General features: G+C 35.8%; 2 protein-coding genes across 6 annotated transcripts; one reads left to right on the plus strand and one right to left on the minus strand.

Annotated features, from left to right (window-relative positions):
* The first annotated feature begins 2,469 nt into the window (after positions 1–2,469).
* On the plus strand, positions 2,470–6,457 carry LOC129870657 (protein NRT1/ PTR FAMILY 6.1). Of its 5 annotated transcripts, none has more exons than XM_055945488.1 (4): positions 2,470–2,571; positions 3,584–4,107; positions 4,371–4,951; positions 5,095–6,457. In XM_055945488.1, the coding sequence occupies exons 2-4, from the start codon at positions 3,652–3,654 to the stop codon at positions 6,017–6,019; spliced, it is 1,962 nt and encodes a 653-aa protein (XP_055801463.1). In that variant the 5' UTR covers positions 2,470–2,571; positions 3,584–3,651; the 3' UTR covers positions 6,020–6,457. The 5 variants fall into 5 exon arrangements, with proteins under 5 accessions (XP_055801463.1, XP_055801466.1, XP_055801467.1 ...); XM_055945491.1 differs by lacking the exon at positions 2,470–2,571 and adding an exon at positions 2,651–2,713; XM_055945492.1 differs by lacking the exon at positions 2,470–2,571 and adding an exon at positions 2,654–2,677.
* Positions 6,458–8,186: 1,729 nt separating this feature from the next.
* On the minus strand, positions 8,187–13,951 carry LOC129870074 (uncharacterized). Its single transcript, XM_055944657.1, has 4 exons — positions 12,629–13,951; positions 10,510–11,081; positions 10,120–10,339; positions 8,187–9,617 (listed from the first exon to the last, which is right to left on the minus strand). The coding sequence occupies exons 1-4, from the start codon at positions 13,832–13,834 to the stop codon at positions 8,265–8,267; spliced, it is 3,351 nt and encodes a 1,116-aa protein (XP_055800632.1). The 5' UTR covers positions 13,835–13,951; the 3' UTR covers positions 8,187–8,264.
* Positions 13,952–15,585: the final 1,634 nt, after the last annotated feature.

The following is a 15,585-nucleotide window of genomic DNA, read 5'->3' on the forward strand; positions in this document are numbered from 1 at the left end:
AGTTCCCACCATCATCAACTCACAGTGTGCTGAAATTTTGAGCAAAGAAATAGTATTCGAACTTCAGAATGTATCGTCCTGTAGTTAGAGAAAGCAAAGAAGAAGAACATCTACCTCATTTTTAAAAAATGTATGATTAAACACTTAATAGTATGCCAGTGTTTAAGGGCCGTTCAAAATCGAATCGAATTTTTTTTATTGATTTATTGATAATGGATTATTGGTTTAGCGGTTTCGGTAATGATTTTAATTTTTTTTATTAGCTAGTTATCAGTTCTTAACGGTTTAAGGTTTTTTCTTAGTTAATCGAAAACCCGATAATAACTTAATAATTTATATTTATTATCATTCGTTATATACCTGTGACGCTTTCATTATTTATTTAATCGTTATTTGTTATTAGTCTTTATTTATTTGTATTTATTTGTTATCTATTTGTTATTTGTTTGTTGTTTTTCTCATAAAGCTTTTAATTTTCTATTCTTATCTAACATTTTTTATGCATTTATGCTTTATGCTTTTATGCTTATGCTTTTACTGAGCCGAGGGTCTCCAGGAAACAGCCGTCCTACCTTGGTAGGAGTAAGGTCTGCGTACATTCTACCCTCCCCAGACCCCATGTTGTGGGATTTCACTGGGTTGTTGTTGTTGTTGTTGTTGTATCATTCGTTATATAAATTCCTTCAGTTAGGATTTAGTTTTCATACTTTTATTTCTTGCTGTCTCAAATTCTTGGTTATTATACAATGTTTTACATTGCTTTGGAGCAAGACACAATTTATCAACTCATGTGCATGGTTCATTTGGTTTGTCACCTTATTTCTAAATGATTTTCAATGGTTTTTTTTAATCAAATTTTAATGGTTAAACCGAAAATCGAACCGATAATGATCAATAACCGATAAATCGATAACCAATAACCCAATATCTTAATGATTTTATAATGGTTTGGCATATCTATAAATCAATAACCAATAATTCAAACCGATAAACTTCAAAATCAAACCGAACTGATCGATACGCGGCCCGACCCTTACTGGATAAAACTTAAATAAGGGTCCTAAAAGTGGCTACTGGTAAACTTTCTACTTAAAAGGTCAGGCCAGCAGATGGGCCTATATCGTTCAACATATGTGGGCCTTTAACACTGAGCTGAAAGCCCAATAATCCAATTGAAAGATGAAGCAGGAAACTACCAACTATATTGGGAAAAAAGAACACAGCAATAAATGAGTTTGACAAATTGCTTACTGTTTACTGCTTACTAACATTTTTTGGCTTCTTTTATGGTCCAAATAAATGATCCATGTGTTGGTTGGGGGCTTCTTGGATTCCATCATTTAATTTTCAATCCTACTTTTTCTCCTTTTTAATTTAAGTCATTAAGTCAATCTATTTTTTCGCTTCACACTTCAAATATCAATTGCTCCATATTTTTATCGAAACTATTACTGTGTTACATTTGTTCAAACACATCTCATTTATTTTTTGGTTGCTATAATAAGATGTTGTTATCGAGAATGTATGATATAATATAACACAAAAAATCCATTCCAAAAAATAACTTGACTGCTATAATAAAATATTGTTATAAAAAAAAAGACTGATATAGAGAAATTTGACTATATACACTATCCTCTGTTATCGGTGTAACTTTATTGGCTATAACAAATTATAACCTTATTTTTAAGTTAGTACATCGGGTTTACTAGAAAGAGTTATCTATTATTGTAGGTCAATTTTAATTTAATGATATTTAAAAAATCTATAAATTAATGCACAAAACTTAAACTCTATCCTTATATACATTGGCTGATGGAGGCATGGAGCCCTTTGTCGTGGGTTCAACTGAACTAATATTTTCGATATAAAACATAGATATATGCGTAAAATATCATAAAATTTATACATATATTACATTTTAAACATATAATTCAAAAAGTACATTAAGGTTAATGCTAAAAACTTTAAAGTTGTACTCATCAAAATTTAAATTTTGAATCCATGCTTATGTTATTTTTTTTGGTTTTCCATCCGTCTAGTACCAGCATTGAAACTCGACTAATCCGGATTCATGCTGTGTAGGGGCCCATTCGAGGGGGAAGTGCTCCCTACAAAGTATTTTTCCATATTCAGGGCTCGAACTCAAGACCTCTGATTAAGAAAGGAACAATCTCATCCACTGCACCACATCCTTTGGTTGCGCTTATACATACTACTATGATATGTTGTGTATATACACAGTGACATACTTATATTAAACATTATTATAGGACTTAGCATTTATAATGCTTACATAATACTACATTATAGTGGAGTAGAAAGTAATAAGGGCTGACTCATAAATCCTTCAAAAATAGACTCAATAAATGAATTGATTGAGAAGTACATTTACTTCCTATCTACCTAACAAACTGGCATTACATATTTAGTCTTTCTCTGCTTTAATTTCTCATCTGTCATGAAAAAGATGACTTAAGATTTTTTTTGGTTTTATTACTACTATATACATCACCATTATTTGGACTTTTCAAAGTAAAAAAACTTTTAGTTGTTAATCCAAATTCCAAGGTATGTTACTTAATGCTTCTTTTTTTTTTTCATTATCAAGAAAATGTACCATATTCAAAATCTTTGTTTTGAGTACTTATAAAGTTATATTTTTTTTTATCATATGGTAATTCAAGTGATGCATGTTTCAATAGTAATTCAAGTATGTTGCAAGGAAGTGTTAAAATTTTCTTTTATATGACACTATTTTTTGAGTTGTCAAAGTAAGTCTTGAGTTTATTTCCAAGATTGTGAGTCTAGAAGTTTCTAATTAGATGAACATTAGGTAAGTGGTAACATGTTTTACATGAGGTCTTTAAGGCGGATCTAGGGAGGATTCTATGATTTTGGTGAACTCATTGCTTTCAGCTCGAACTATACTGATGTGTAGAAAAAAAGTTTGAAATGTTTAATGTAGAATAAGATCATATTAATTTTGAATCCACTGGCTCTAGATCTTGGTGCTTCTATTATCACATTATTTTGTTGTCATTTCACATTATTTCGTTGTTGTTATTGCTCTCATTTCTGTTTTCCCTTTTTTCAAACTACTTGGAAATGCTTTTCTATTCGAAACAACCTCTCTAGTAAGGTCTGCTTACACTCTACCCTCCTCCGACCCCACTTGTGGATTTATAGTGAGTATGCTGTTGTTGTTGACTCTAGATACTTTATTCGAAACTGTATAATTTAGACCCTACTTCGTGGGATTACACTGGGTATGTTGGAAATCTTCGTAGGATGTTTTTCAACTAATTCTTCCAAATCTTGACATTATAATCCTTACCAGTACTATATGTATACATTCAGAGGTGTCCGTCTTGTAATTCAACTGAATCCGTTACTTTCAGCTCGAACTATGAAAAAACATTGAAATGTTTAATATGAAATAAAATCACTCATTCTGAATTCACCGACTCTAGATACATTAGACTCTAGGCAATGGAGGAAATCATGGTAGGATGTTATTCAACTAATTCTTTCAAAATCTTGATAAAATAAGCCTTACAAGCTTTCTCCTTTTCAATTCCAGTGTTGGTGTATATGACGTGTGTGTGATAAAGAAAGAAGGCAGGGGAAGGAGCTTGTAGAGTTGAAAAGATGGGAAGTAAAGAAAAGGAAATCAAATCACCTGAAGTTCAATTAGGAGGAAATTCTGATCCAAAACGGGGTTCAAAGAAACTCGGAATTTACTTCCTTGAATCTGATGATAGGAGAACAGCTTTCGGACGTGGTTACAGTAGTGGAGTAGGAGGAGCTACTCCTGTGAACATCTATGGGAAGCCTATTCCGGATATAAACAAGACGGGTGGCTGGATAGCTGCCTTGTTCATTTTTGGAAATGAAATGGCTGAGAGAATGGCTTACTTTGGCCTATCTGTTAACATGGTGGCATTCATGTTCTACGTTATGCACAGGCCTTTTTCTAGCTCTGCCAATGCTGTTAACAATTTCTTGGGCATATCGCAGGCTTCCTCCGTGTTGGGTGGTTTCATTGCTGATGCTTACCTTGGTAGATACTGGACTATTGCTATCTTTACCACCATATATCTAGTGGTAATTAAATCTAATGAATGATTTGCTTGTCTAGTGTTTGATCACTTCATTCAAGTGAATATCATACGCCCTCCGTAACAATTTGTTTGTCCATTTCAAAAAAAATGTCTCTTTTTTATACATTCTACGTGTTTTTAGTTTAAAACCACGTGATTCAAAAGTTGTCTTTCTTCAACTCTGCGTCAAGTCAAAACCAGACAAAGAAATTGAAACGGAGGGAGTAAAAGCTAGTAATAGTTACTTACTTCTTTATGGTTATGTAGGGATTAACAGGAATAACATTGTTAGCAACCATAAAGGTATTTATGCCAAATCAAGATCAGTGTGATCAGATTGCCCTACTTCTAGGCAACTGTGAACCAGCGAAATCTTGGCAAATGATGTACTTATACACAGTGTTATATGTCACGGGGTTCGGAGCAGCAGGGATAAGGCCTTGTGTCTCATCATTCGGGGCTGATCAATTCGATGAGAGAAGCAGAAACTACAAGTCACACCTTGACAGGTTTTTCAACTTCTTTTACCTATCGGTCACAATTGGGGCGATCGTGGCCTTTACTGCAGTTGTGTATATTCAAATGAAACATGGATGGGGAGCTGCTTTTGGGTCATTGGCAATTGCCATGGGCCTATCCAACATGTTGTTCTTTGTTGGTACCCCTATGTATAGGCATAGGTTGCCTGGAGGCAGTCCTCTCACTCGTGTCACCCAAGTCCTAGTTGCTGCCTTTCGCAAGAGGAATGTTTCGTTCCAAAGCAGCGAGTTTGTGGGCTTGTATGAACTTCCTGGTAAAAGATCTGCTATCAAAGGCAGCAACAAGATAGCTCATACCGATGATTTCAGGTAAATTTCCAAGGTTGCTCCTTTTTTCACCTTTTTCCATACTGTTGACATGTGTGACCGTCTCGTTTAAAAGCTTAAGCTGTTGGATAAAATGTACTTTTATTTACTTAATTATATCTTCACTATATGTATGCTCAATGCAGATGTTTGGACAAAGCAGCTCTGCAGCTAAAAGATGATGATGGTGCCAATCCTTGGCAGCTTTGCACCGTGACTCAAGTAGAAGAAGTTAAAATCCTGGTGAAACTTCTTCCGATTCCAGCCTGCACTATAATGTTGAGCGTGGTTCTAACGGAGTACTTGACTCTATCGGTCCAACAAGCGTACACGTTGAACACTCACATGGGACATTTGAAACTTCCTGTCACCTGCATGCCGGTCTTTCCAGGCCTCAGCATATTCCTTCTGCTCTCCCTCTATTACTCTGTATTCGTTCCAATATCTAGGCGAATCACTGGCAACCCCCACGGTGCTTCTCAGCTTCAGAGAGTTGGCATTGGCTTGGCGGTCTCTATACTCTCAGTGGGGTGGGCTGGTGTCTTCGAGAGGTACAGGAGAACTTACGCAATACAACATGGTTACGAGGCTAGTTTTTTGACTCCAATGCCTGACCTCAGTGCCTATTGGTTACTAATCCAGTATTGCCTAATTGGGATAGCTGAAGTTTTTTGCATAGTGGGATTACTCGAATTTCTGTACGAAGAGGCTCCGGATGCAATGAGAAGCATTGGATCAGCTTATGCTGCTGTAGCTGGTGGTCTTGGTTGCTTTGCAGCCTCAATTTTGAACAGCATTGTCAAGTCTGTCACACGGGGAAAAGGCGAAACAAGAGAATCCTGGCTTTCCCAGAATATAAACACCGGCAGATTCGACTACTTGTATTGGCTCCTCACTATCCTGAGTCTCATTAATTTTGTTGCTTTTCTTTATGCAGCTCATTGTTATCAGTACAGATCAAAGGATGGAACTGACAGACAAAGTGAGAAAGGGCCTGGATCCGATCATACCAGTACTAACGCGCTGGATCCCATCAGAACTCCACAGTTAAGCATGTTTGGACGAGAGTAGTACTAGGAAGGGTTGCATCCCTCGCTCACAAAAAGTGAAAAAAGAGCCAACTACTTGTAAGTAACCATATTTTAGTTGTTCCTTGGCAAAGAGGAAAAAGCAAAGAAAAATCTATTCTTGTATGTGACATAGTAAAAGTAGGGTGCCGAGGGTCTACCAGAAACAATCTCTCTACCCCACAAAGGTAGGAGTAAGATCTGCATACATCCTACCCTTTTCAGGCCCGACTACACAGGGTATGTTGTTGTTATTGACGTAGTAATAGTAGGGGGCGAATGAAACCAAGATATGAGAAAGAAAAAAGAAACTCTCTCAGTTACTGAAAAATAGTATATATGGCTATTCATTTCATGGTCTTTTATCTTGTAATGTTCTTGAAATTGTTCATGTTACAAAAACTCAGATTTCAACTAAATTATCACTTGATTCTTGCACAAACTTTGGACTTTAGCCATTTCTTCTGTAGTATAGTTCATAATAACAGTGTTATAGTCTTATAGTCTATCAAAAACAGTTTAAAGCAGTTCGGTAAAGGAAATAACGAAAATGAAGAATTTATGGCAAAATATTAGAGAAAGCATGATCAAGTATTCAACAAAAGATTACAATAATCGAAGTACAAGATGCAACAGATAGTAACAGAAGTAAAAAGAAACTAAAGGAGTAATGCTACGACTACTAATAGGAATGGACTTTCGACATAGAAGTTCTACTACCTAGAGTAGATAACAAATCTATATATCCACCCTACAGGCTACAACTAATGGCGGAGCCACTATTTTCCAGGGAAAGTCCATTGACACCCCTTCGTCGGAAGAACTAAACATATACAAGTTAAATTTCCTTTTACATATGTTAAATCTCCTTGTCTTATCGGTGTGTTTACTTCTTTATACATTGAAAAACTTAACTCTGTCACCGTCTACGACTTGCGCAAAATTAATGAAGCACCATATTGAGGATGTACATATTGTTGTCTTATTAACTTCACTAAACCTCTCCCTGGTTTGAACTCTTCTACATCATTTCCCCATATTGATGTTTATGTTCCATAGGTTACTAGGGGGAAGGATGAGATCATACTAACACTAACGCATCAGATTCCATCAGAACTTCGAAGTTGAACGTGTTTGGGCATTATATAGAGAGAATTTTTGTATCTTCTTTCTGTAACAAATATATTCAAACATAGAATAATTTTGCCTTTCACTCATTCTGTTGCTGAAAATTTGGATGGAGATTTTTGCTAATTTTAGAGTTATTTTGCCACTTCGAAACTGAAAATCTACAAAATAAGCTATAATTGTAGATTTCTAACAACTTGATTTATTTTTAATTTTCAAGTAATTATGACACTTGTATGTGCTTTAGAAAGTTTAATTCTTCGTAGGTAGAGTACAACTAGTTATGAAGTTGTTAATTTTGGCTATTTAACAATTTGAAATAATGAAGCATGGATAACATAAAAGTTTGAAACTTGAATTTTTGTATTTCTGTCTATAAAAGTCAAATAAGATCTAAACATCAAACATTATTAAATGTGTTATTTGTTACGCATTCAAAAGACATCCAAACATAATTTATTTTTATTTTTTCCCTTTGGTGTCCGGTACGACATTAGAGCCCGACTAAATTCAGGTTCGCACCAAAAAGTCTCATATTAGGTAAAGCGCTCCCTAATAAAAGTGACTCTGTAACTGGGGGACATCGGGACATTATTAGTGAGTGGTTAATCTAACTGTACGACAAAGTACCTTTCAACTAACCAACATGGATTGTGGTGCAGTGGTAGAACTGTTTCACCCTTTATCAGAGGTCTCGGATTCTAGCCCTGAGTATGGAGAAAATTCTGTTGGGAGCGACACCCCAAATGGGGCTTTAATGCACGATCCGAATTTAGTCGGAGTTTCAATGCGGGCTCCAGACACCGGATAGGAAACAAAAAAAAAGTACCTTTCAACTGCAAGTTAAGATTTTACCTCAAATTTCACACTATCAACTGCAAGTACAAGATACTTTTTTGGGACGCCTATACAATTTTGCACTTCTACAACACAAATGTCAATCACCAAAGAAGATTTTCCCTAATATCATCAACATCACATATGAGGTCGAACTAAAAATCAATGCAACGTGAGGAACCCAAAGGCACATAAAGATCAACAAATAACAGCAAGAAGATCTTTAATTTCATTCCTCACTTGAAAATTTCCAAGAACATATAGTACAAAATTTTGATGTTCGTCTAAATATACTTCATTCCTGAAATATATTGTTGTCTAGAGATGAGATACTGGGCTAAAGAATATATAACTCCAAGGAGTCCCAATATCTTAACCTTGATAATATCCGTCATCAAAACTGATGGCAAATTAAGAGGTATTGTCAGCAATGGCATAGAGTCAGCCTGTTTTGTGTAGCTCCAGACGAAGCGATTAAAAAGGATGTGACTTGGAAATGTTAGAATGAGAAGTGCCAAATTCTTGACCGCGAAAAACCAATCTGGACCTCCCACATCTAATCCCCACCCTGCATTCCCATGCCATATATTTTCCCAGATGCTATACATGGTAGTTAACACCAAGTAGGCAGAGATGACTATTACAACAGGGAAGTACCTTTGCCTGTCCCCAAAACCCGCAACAAAATCAGAATCTTGATTAAGCAGTAGCAAGATAGGTGCCAAGAAGAAAATAGCACGGTTTGAGCCACCGGTGAGATTGACGTTCAAGATCAGGCATATAGCAAAGCACATGATTGTGGCAACATTACCAACGGCAGGCATCCAGGCACCCTCAGAAGCTATTCTCTTGATTGTAAAGGATGGAACAGCAGAGGCTTTGCGTTGCTGCATGAACCTTAATCTTGGGGGAACAATAGTAGAGCTACTTTGACCTGAATGGCTGTGCCTAACTACACCCCTATCTGTTACCTTTTCTCGCATCAGCGAGGCCAGTTCAAACTTCACTTCAAGCGCAATGAGCATAAAGATTGCAGCATATAAGCCAAGAAGAGAAGTTCTTGCACCTTCAACGGCCAGAAGGGTTGCCAGTTTGCTGTCTTCTTCCCCTATATCTTGCACTGCATTATCTCCAAGGATGCTTTTATTTATTCTGACTTGTCCCTCCAACAAATATGTCACAGGAAAGAGAGCCACAAGAAGTGCAAATACCCATGGCAGAAGCTTTGTGCTTGAAGCAGATGGGAAGTGAGTAAAAACAACAAATACAGAAGTACAAACCATGGTGACAATGATGAGAGCATGGAGGATTGCAGCCTGGAGAAAATATTCTGCTGATATGTAAATTCCAAGAGAAATACCTATAGCAATGGCGTAAAATATCCTTAATTCAACGACGTATTTAATTGGGATTGTGGAAGTAACAGAGGCCAGAGTGAGCAGAATTGCAACAATAAGCAACCATGAGGGCCACGTAGGCTTTGATGCGAAGAAGCCATAAATAGAAATGTCATCAGCAGATTGACGAGCAGCTTTAATTACGTCCGAGTGGTAAGTCCATGACAAGGGGATTGGTGGCTGCATTAGGATAAACAACAAACCTGTTGCAACCACCAGCACCAAGCATCTCTTTGCAGACTGCAAGATAAAAAGAAAAAGCTCGTAACTACTTGAATCCAGTCAAGACCTCCAACTAAAGCAAACAGGTAAAGTAATCTTCTACACAAAACAAGAGGACACTTATCAAGAGAGGTTGCACTTCCAAGTTCCAATGTTTGTAATATAAGTGTCCCTATTCTATGACCATGAAATGTTTGAAGAACAGTTAAAGGCAAGAAAATAACATAAAATAAGGTCTAGCAGACCAACAGAGAGGACATGCTTAAGCAAACAGTCCCAACTTGAAGATTCACATTATTCCATTCCAATCACAATAGATGAACACTCTTGGAGTTCCAGATATCTGTATTATGGTAAAAGAAATATCCCTCTTTAAAAGGGTTCAGAACAAAAAATCAATATGTTAAGCACATTTCCTTTTAGAGTAATAAATTTTATCTATTAACAATCACTGATCTAATCATCAATGACTCTATTAGAAAGAAAGTATATAACACAACAAATTAGTTGGAGGGAATACCATAACATGTGAGAAGTGAAGTGCAACAATAGGAACACAAGCCAATCCCGTCAAGAGGAAGCAGGAGCCTAAAAGCAAACCATCAGAAGGAGGTCTACCGTGCCACCATTGAAGAGCTTCAAATACTGTTTCACGACAGAACCAAACTGATAAAGCAACAACAGCAGCATGAGCATAACCTTGCCAAGGTTTCATCTTTGAGGCAGTTCTTGATTTATCCCTGCAAGATAAACAGATTAGGAATCTGATAAAGGAACACAATCCCTTTTAGTGTATGTGGGGTCTGTTTCTCTCATAGTCTTTTTCTTGGGGTTAGGTTGTGGGGTGGGGGGTGTGGAGGGGGGAAGGGGAGGGGGGGGACAAGGACACTGAATCTAGATCAGGAGATACCTGTAAAGAAGCAGGGGAGGAGAAACAGCCAGCAGGAGGACAGCTGACACCCACAAAACTCCCTTTGATGTGACAAAAAGCACAGCCAGCTTTGACGAGTATAAGCAAGTTAGGACCCAAACAGCCTTTGATCCAATGCGGTTGTCCGCGGAAAGTCTCCTCACAACCGCCAAACCGACAAAAGTAGTTATGACTACCATGTAACTTGGGTACATCACATCTTCCTCCAACCCATAGTAGTAAATGCTAGAGTAACTAAAGAAACGATTTTCAATATAGCACAGCAGCAAAGCATGGCCAATCAAACCAATCTCAGTCAGAAAGCGAAATTGTGCTGGGAGGATAGCTAAACCAGGAATGGCCATTGCCAGGATAACACTACCAACAATGAGCTTGCAAAAGGATTTTAAAGGCATGCCTGATATCCAAATATTTAGATCCCAGTAATTGTGCATCACAAACCATATAACCATCAAGCTTCCAAGCACAACGAAAGTAAAATATGATGAGACACTTTTCTTCGTGAAGAAACGAGCCAAATAAAATCCTGCTACTGATGGGAGTGGAACAAACTGCATATTGAAGTAAAGATATTTGCATGTCACATATTCTTTTGTTTTTTCATTGGTTAAAAAAAGTCAGATGTATGAATCACTAAAACGTCATATAATGCCTAAGAGCTTCTCAGACACATTCTAGCAACAATTATGGCAAAGATTACACAAGCAAAGTCTATTTATTTATTTTTACAGCCTGATCACAAAGACATGCACCAAGAACTAGCCAAAATGCTTGCATGCCTTTTCATTCAACCTCACATGATTAGCCTTGGGTTCAATTTATGCAGAACTGCCTTAGTTGTAGTGAACTGGAGGTCATCTTTTTTCTACTTTTTGGTTCACTTACATACATCAATTTAGTTTTAAAACACACAGCAGATATGCCAGCGCAGCAAATGAAGGGGATAAAGAAAAGGAACGACCTTCTTCAAGTAGGGTTTGTCAATGGTTCTTTGTAAGCTGACCGAACCAAACCATTGTTTTAGGTTTTTCGTAATACAACTATAGGTTCAGATATAATTTGTAACCGTACAGAATACTGTGGGTAGGTCACTAATCTTATAAAAGAAATTGGAAGAATACTGAACCAAACCGAATAAATCTATATGTATAAAATATAGTATATATTAAGTTTAAGAATAATGAAGCATTAAAAATAATTACCTTGGGACTTGGGTTTCGATGCAGATGGAAATGACTTCAAGTAACACCTAAACCTCTACTACTACTGAAGTTAAATTGACTTCAACAATTTTCAACTGTAATACGCCACGGTACATTTTCTCCTCTTCTTTTTTCTTCTTCCCCCTTTATATCTTTGCGATACTTGAGTCGAATACCAAGTTTCGGCCAATTCGGTAATTATCGTGTCTTTGAAAGCAGGTTGCACCCAAAGCCATTAGGCCAAGGGCATGGATGACTAGGAGCACACATGAATAAATGGAAGACAAATAAAAGATAAAAATCTAGTGGTGTTACACATTATTTTTTCAGATTTAATCTTTTGGACAGCAAATCTTATATTAGCAACTCAGTAATTGTTTTAAAAAGGAATAATATTTAATTTTGCTATAACTTATTGAGATTACAAACAAAGTTTTATTTACACTTACATTATGTTTAGTGTTTGTTTGGTATCTCCTTGGTACTATTAGAGACTCATGTCAATGTAGAGATTTGTATGTCAGTGTAAAAACAAGTGTGAGATTTATAAGACCAATGTTTTAGCAGATCCATGCTGTCTTAAAAGAAATTATTTGGTATTAGAATAAAATGGGCCCGAAAAAACGGAATAGATACAGTTATTCAGATATCCGATTTGGATAATACCAATTCTTTGAGATCAAAACTGAGTTGTTTTTACACTTGCATTAGATCTAGTGTTTGTTTGGTATGTGACTAGTTTATGTCAATGTGGAAATTTGTATCAGTGTAGAAATAAGTGTGGACTTAGAGAACCTCTAAATTAACTTCACTAGTAAATAACAGAGGACGTCAAATAACAAAGTGCAGCACGGAAATGTAAAGTTTAAGAAAAATAAAATGTGCAAAATACATACCAGAACAGGAAATCCCACCACGATTGCTCCAGCAGCACTTACAATGACAGCTGAAGCAGTGAATCCTATTGAGCTAAAAGCATCAGAAACCATACCAAGAGCATAAGCACCAGCTGCTGCTGACCCTCCCAGCATTGTTATAGTGACAAGTAGGTAATTCAATGGCGGTGGCACTTGAATGTATCGTCCAAATGAATGGAACACAACCCTAACCTCCAAGCAAATGACAACTACAAACAAAGCAATAGCTCCATTCACCACGCGAATGCTATGCAACTGATGCTCGTTTTTAGTCACCCACCATAATCCCCCTCTCGTCGAAGCATACAGTTGAAACAAAAATGGAATGAAGAAAAGAAGAAACAAATCACAAATAGAAGCCGCCGAGACAAATATAACCGAGTAATGAGAGGCAATATGAAATAGAAGGGGGAAAAACAAGATATTCAATGTATGAACACAACTTTCTAGCTGCCCAAGGATTAGATTATCATCTGGAACATGACCACCGTGATAACTGGCTTCTTGCTTCATTTTAAATGATGACAATCGAGGAACTGAGAAAAGCCAATAGAAAATGCAGTTAAACACCATAAGATGATAAGCCGCATTAACCATACCAACTGCAGAGACTGTTGCCCAGGTAAAAACAGTAGAAGCAATTATCGGACAACAAGCAAACAACAACCGCTCGAGAGCAAGCACAATCGTCGGATACTCAATTTGAATCCACTTGAACTGAAGCGATACCCATACACCAAACAAGAAATTAATTAAACTACAAACTGATACAGCAAGTAACCCGAGCATAACAGAATTAAACCCCGAAAACAACGACGAGCTGAAGAAAAAAACAAATTGAGAAGCGATGAGTGAAAACCAAACAGCGAAGAATGAACCAGACTTGAGACTCAGAGAATCAAGAATATAAGCTACCATAAGCCCTAACGTAAGTGTAGCAACAACCGGAGTACCACCAAGGTCAAGGAGAAAACCGGCACAAGGAACCAACGCGACAGCGATTCTAGCGTTGTGAACGAACTTCGTCGGAGTGAATCTAGAGTTCCTCAGAGATCTAGTATTAACAGCGTTAGGGTTCCGTTCGGGACTGTAAACGCCATCAAATGATGTGGATAAAGAAGGAGCACTGGTAGAAGCTGAAATGTAAGGACGGAACGTTCGAGGATGAAGCTCCGGCGGCAACATTTTTCCGTTGTCCGATCTGCCGGCCGGCGATTGTTATCGGTTTTTTTCTGATCTGCTGTGTAATGAAAGGGGTTTAGCTGAAATGAAGATGATCAGTGTGATCGTTATGAGTGAGTGAGAGAGTTGACGTGTTTGAGACTATCTGGACCGTCGGATCTTTTATTCTCGAATTTGATTGGTTGATTCAATGATCGACCCGTTTGACAAGATTGATCCGATTTTGACCCGATCCAAATAGTTAAGAAGGGAAATGGATTGGCTCTTTGTTCTTGTTAATTGGCATTCGATAATTTGATTCGCATTTGAAAAGTTTAGTATTTTTTCCGTTTCGATTTGTTTGTTTTAGTTTCTTATTTAATTTATTTTTAAAATGATTATCTTTTTCTTTTTGATAAGTCTCTACTTTTATTTTTTCACATGATTAACAAGATATTTTGATATTTTTTTAATTAAAAATCACATGATTTAAAAAAAATAATACATTTTTTAAATTTTATGTCAAGTCAAAATAGTACAAACAAATAAAAACAAAAGGAGTACTTTGATTTTTGATTTTTTCAATTATATATATATATATATATGATACTAATCGAAATTAGTTTAATTAGACGTGAATATTCATCATAGTTGAAATCGATCGAAGAATCAAATCAAAAAATTGAATAAATTCGGTTCAATTTTTTGATTTTATGTTCCCTTTGTAGTTTCTTGTTCTTTGACTTTGATTATTATTTGTTTTTTTGTACTTTGTTTATTGCTTTACCTTGTTATGACTTTTGTTTGGTTTGATTTGTAGAGTTGGTTATAGTATGTTGTCATAATTTTTTTTTATTTTCCTAATTTTTTTTCGTACTACTTTTGATTGTTTTTTTTTTCATGAGTTGAAAATATATTGAAAACTATTAGTTTGTCAAGATAGCAAAAAAGTAGGCATACATTAACTTTTCATATCCATTTTACACTAGATATATTATTATTGTTATCTCATGTTCACCCTATAATTTTTATTAATGGGACTGTATAAGGTTGGATTTGACAAGTTTTTAATCAACATGGTTCGAAATCATTTCATTTAAGTGCATGGTTGATTTACATAAATAGAATCTTGGAGTGTCACTGTTTTTAGAATTTGATCTCATTTAAGAATAATAATATAGCAATATATATTTTGTTAGAAGTTGAAGTAAGATTTACTTCGTAATTTCTTATTAGATATTGAGTAAGACTTATCGTGATATAAAATTATTATGATTATCAATATTTTAAACACAAATTAATCTCGATGAATCTTCTAGATGTCTTAAGATTTTACTTCATAGCAAGTTATAGTAGTCGTGAAGATTTTTGACAACAAATCATAATATATAAACTAAATTTTATCGATGTTTTTTTGTCAAAATCAAAAAATCATTTCTCAACAATAAGTTTTTGCTTTAAAATTAATCCAAAATATATCAGATGGTTCTAAACTTGATATTCAACCTTCTAAGTTCTAATACCACTCTCAACACTTTCAATTATTAGAGTCAATTCAAACCTTAAAAAAATTAATAGGCCAACTTTCTCTTCTTCTACACTCATATTTAATAAACTATAATAATGATTTTCTTTGAATTTATTCAACCAAAACAAAATCAAAATAATCATAAATAATCACAATCTTTAATTCTCTACTATATGTATGGAAAAAAAAATGAGAAAGAAGGACCAGGAGGATGAAAAAGAGGAAAAAGGTAGATGATTAGAATTGT

Source organism: Solanum dulcamara, chromosome 10 (genome assembly GCF_947179165.1).
Source record: "Solanum dulcamara chromosome 10, daSolDulc1.2, whole genome shotgun sequence".
Lineage (NCBI taxonomy): Eukaryota > Viridiplantae > Streptophyta > Magnoliopsida > Solanales > Solanaceae > Solanum > Solanum dulcamara.

What these genes read in the sequence shown, in the direction of transcription:
- LOC129870657 (XM_055945488.1), top strand. Translation starts at nt 3,652, where the DNA reads ATGGGAAGTAAAGAAAAGGAAATCAAATCACCTGAAGTTCAATTAGGA. An exon ending in TTACCACCATATATCTAGTG is followed by an intron (nt 4,108 to 4,370) that starts GTAATTAAATCT and finishes ATGGTTATGTAG; the next exon opens with GGATTAACAGGAATAACATT. An exon ending in GCTCATACCGATGATTTCAG is followed by an intron (nt 4,952 to 5,094) that starts GTAAATTTCCAA and finishes TGCTCAATGCAG; the next exon opens with ATGTTTGGACAAAGCAGCTC.
- LOC129870074 (XM_055944657.1), bottom strand. Translation starts at nt 13,834, where the DNA reads ATGTTGCCGCCGGAGCTTCATCCTCGAACGTTCCGTCCTTACATTTCA. An exon ending in TGGTGGGATTTCCTGTTCTG is followed by an intron (nt 11,082 to 12,628) that starts GTATGTATTTTG and finishes TTCAATATGCAG; the next exon opens with TTTGTTCCACTCCCATCAGT. An exon ending in TTCACTTCTCACATGTTATG is followed by an intron (nt 9,618 to 10,119) that starts GTATTCCCTCCA and finishes TTTATCTTGCAG; the next exon opens with TCTGCAAAGAGATGCTTGGT.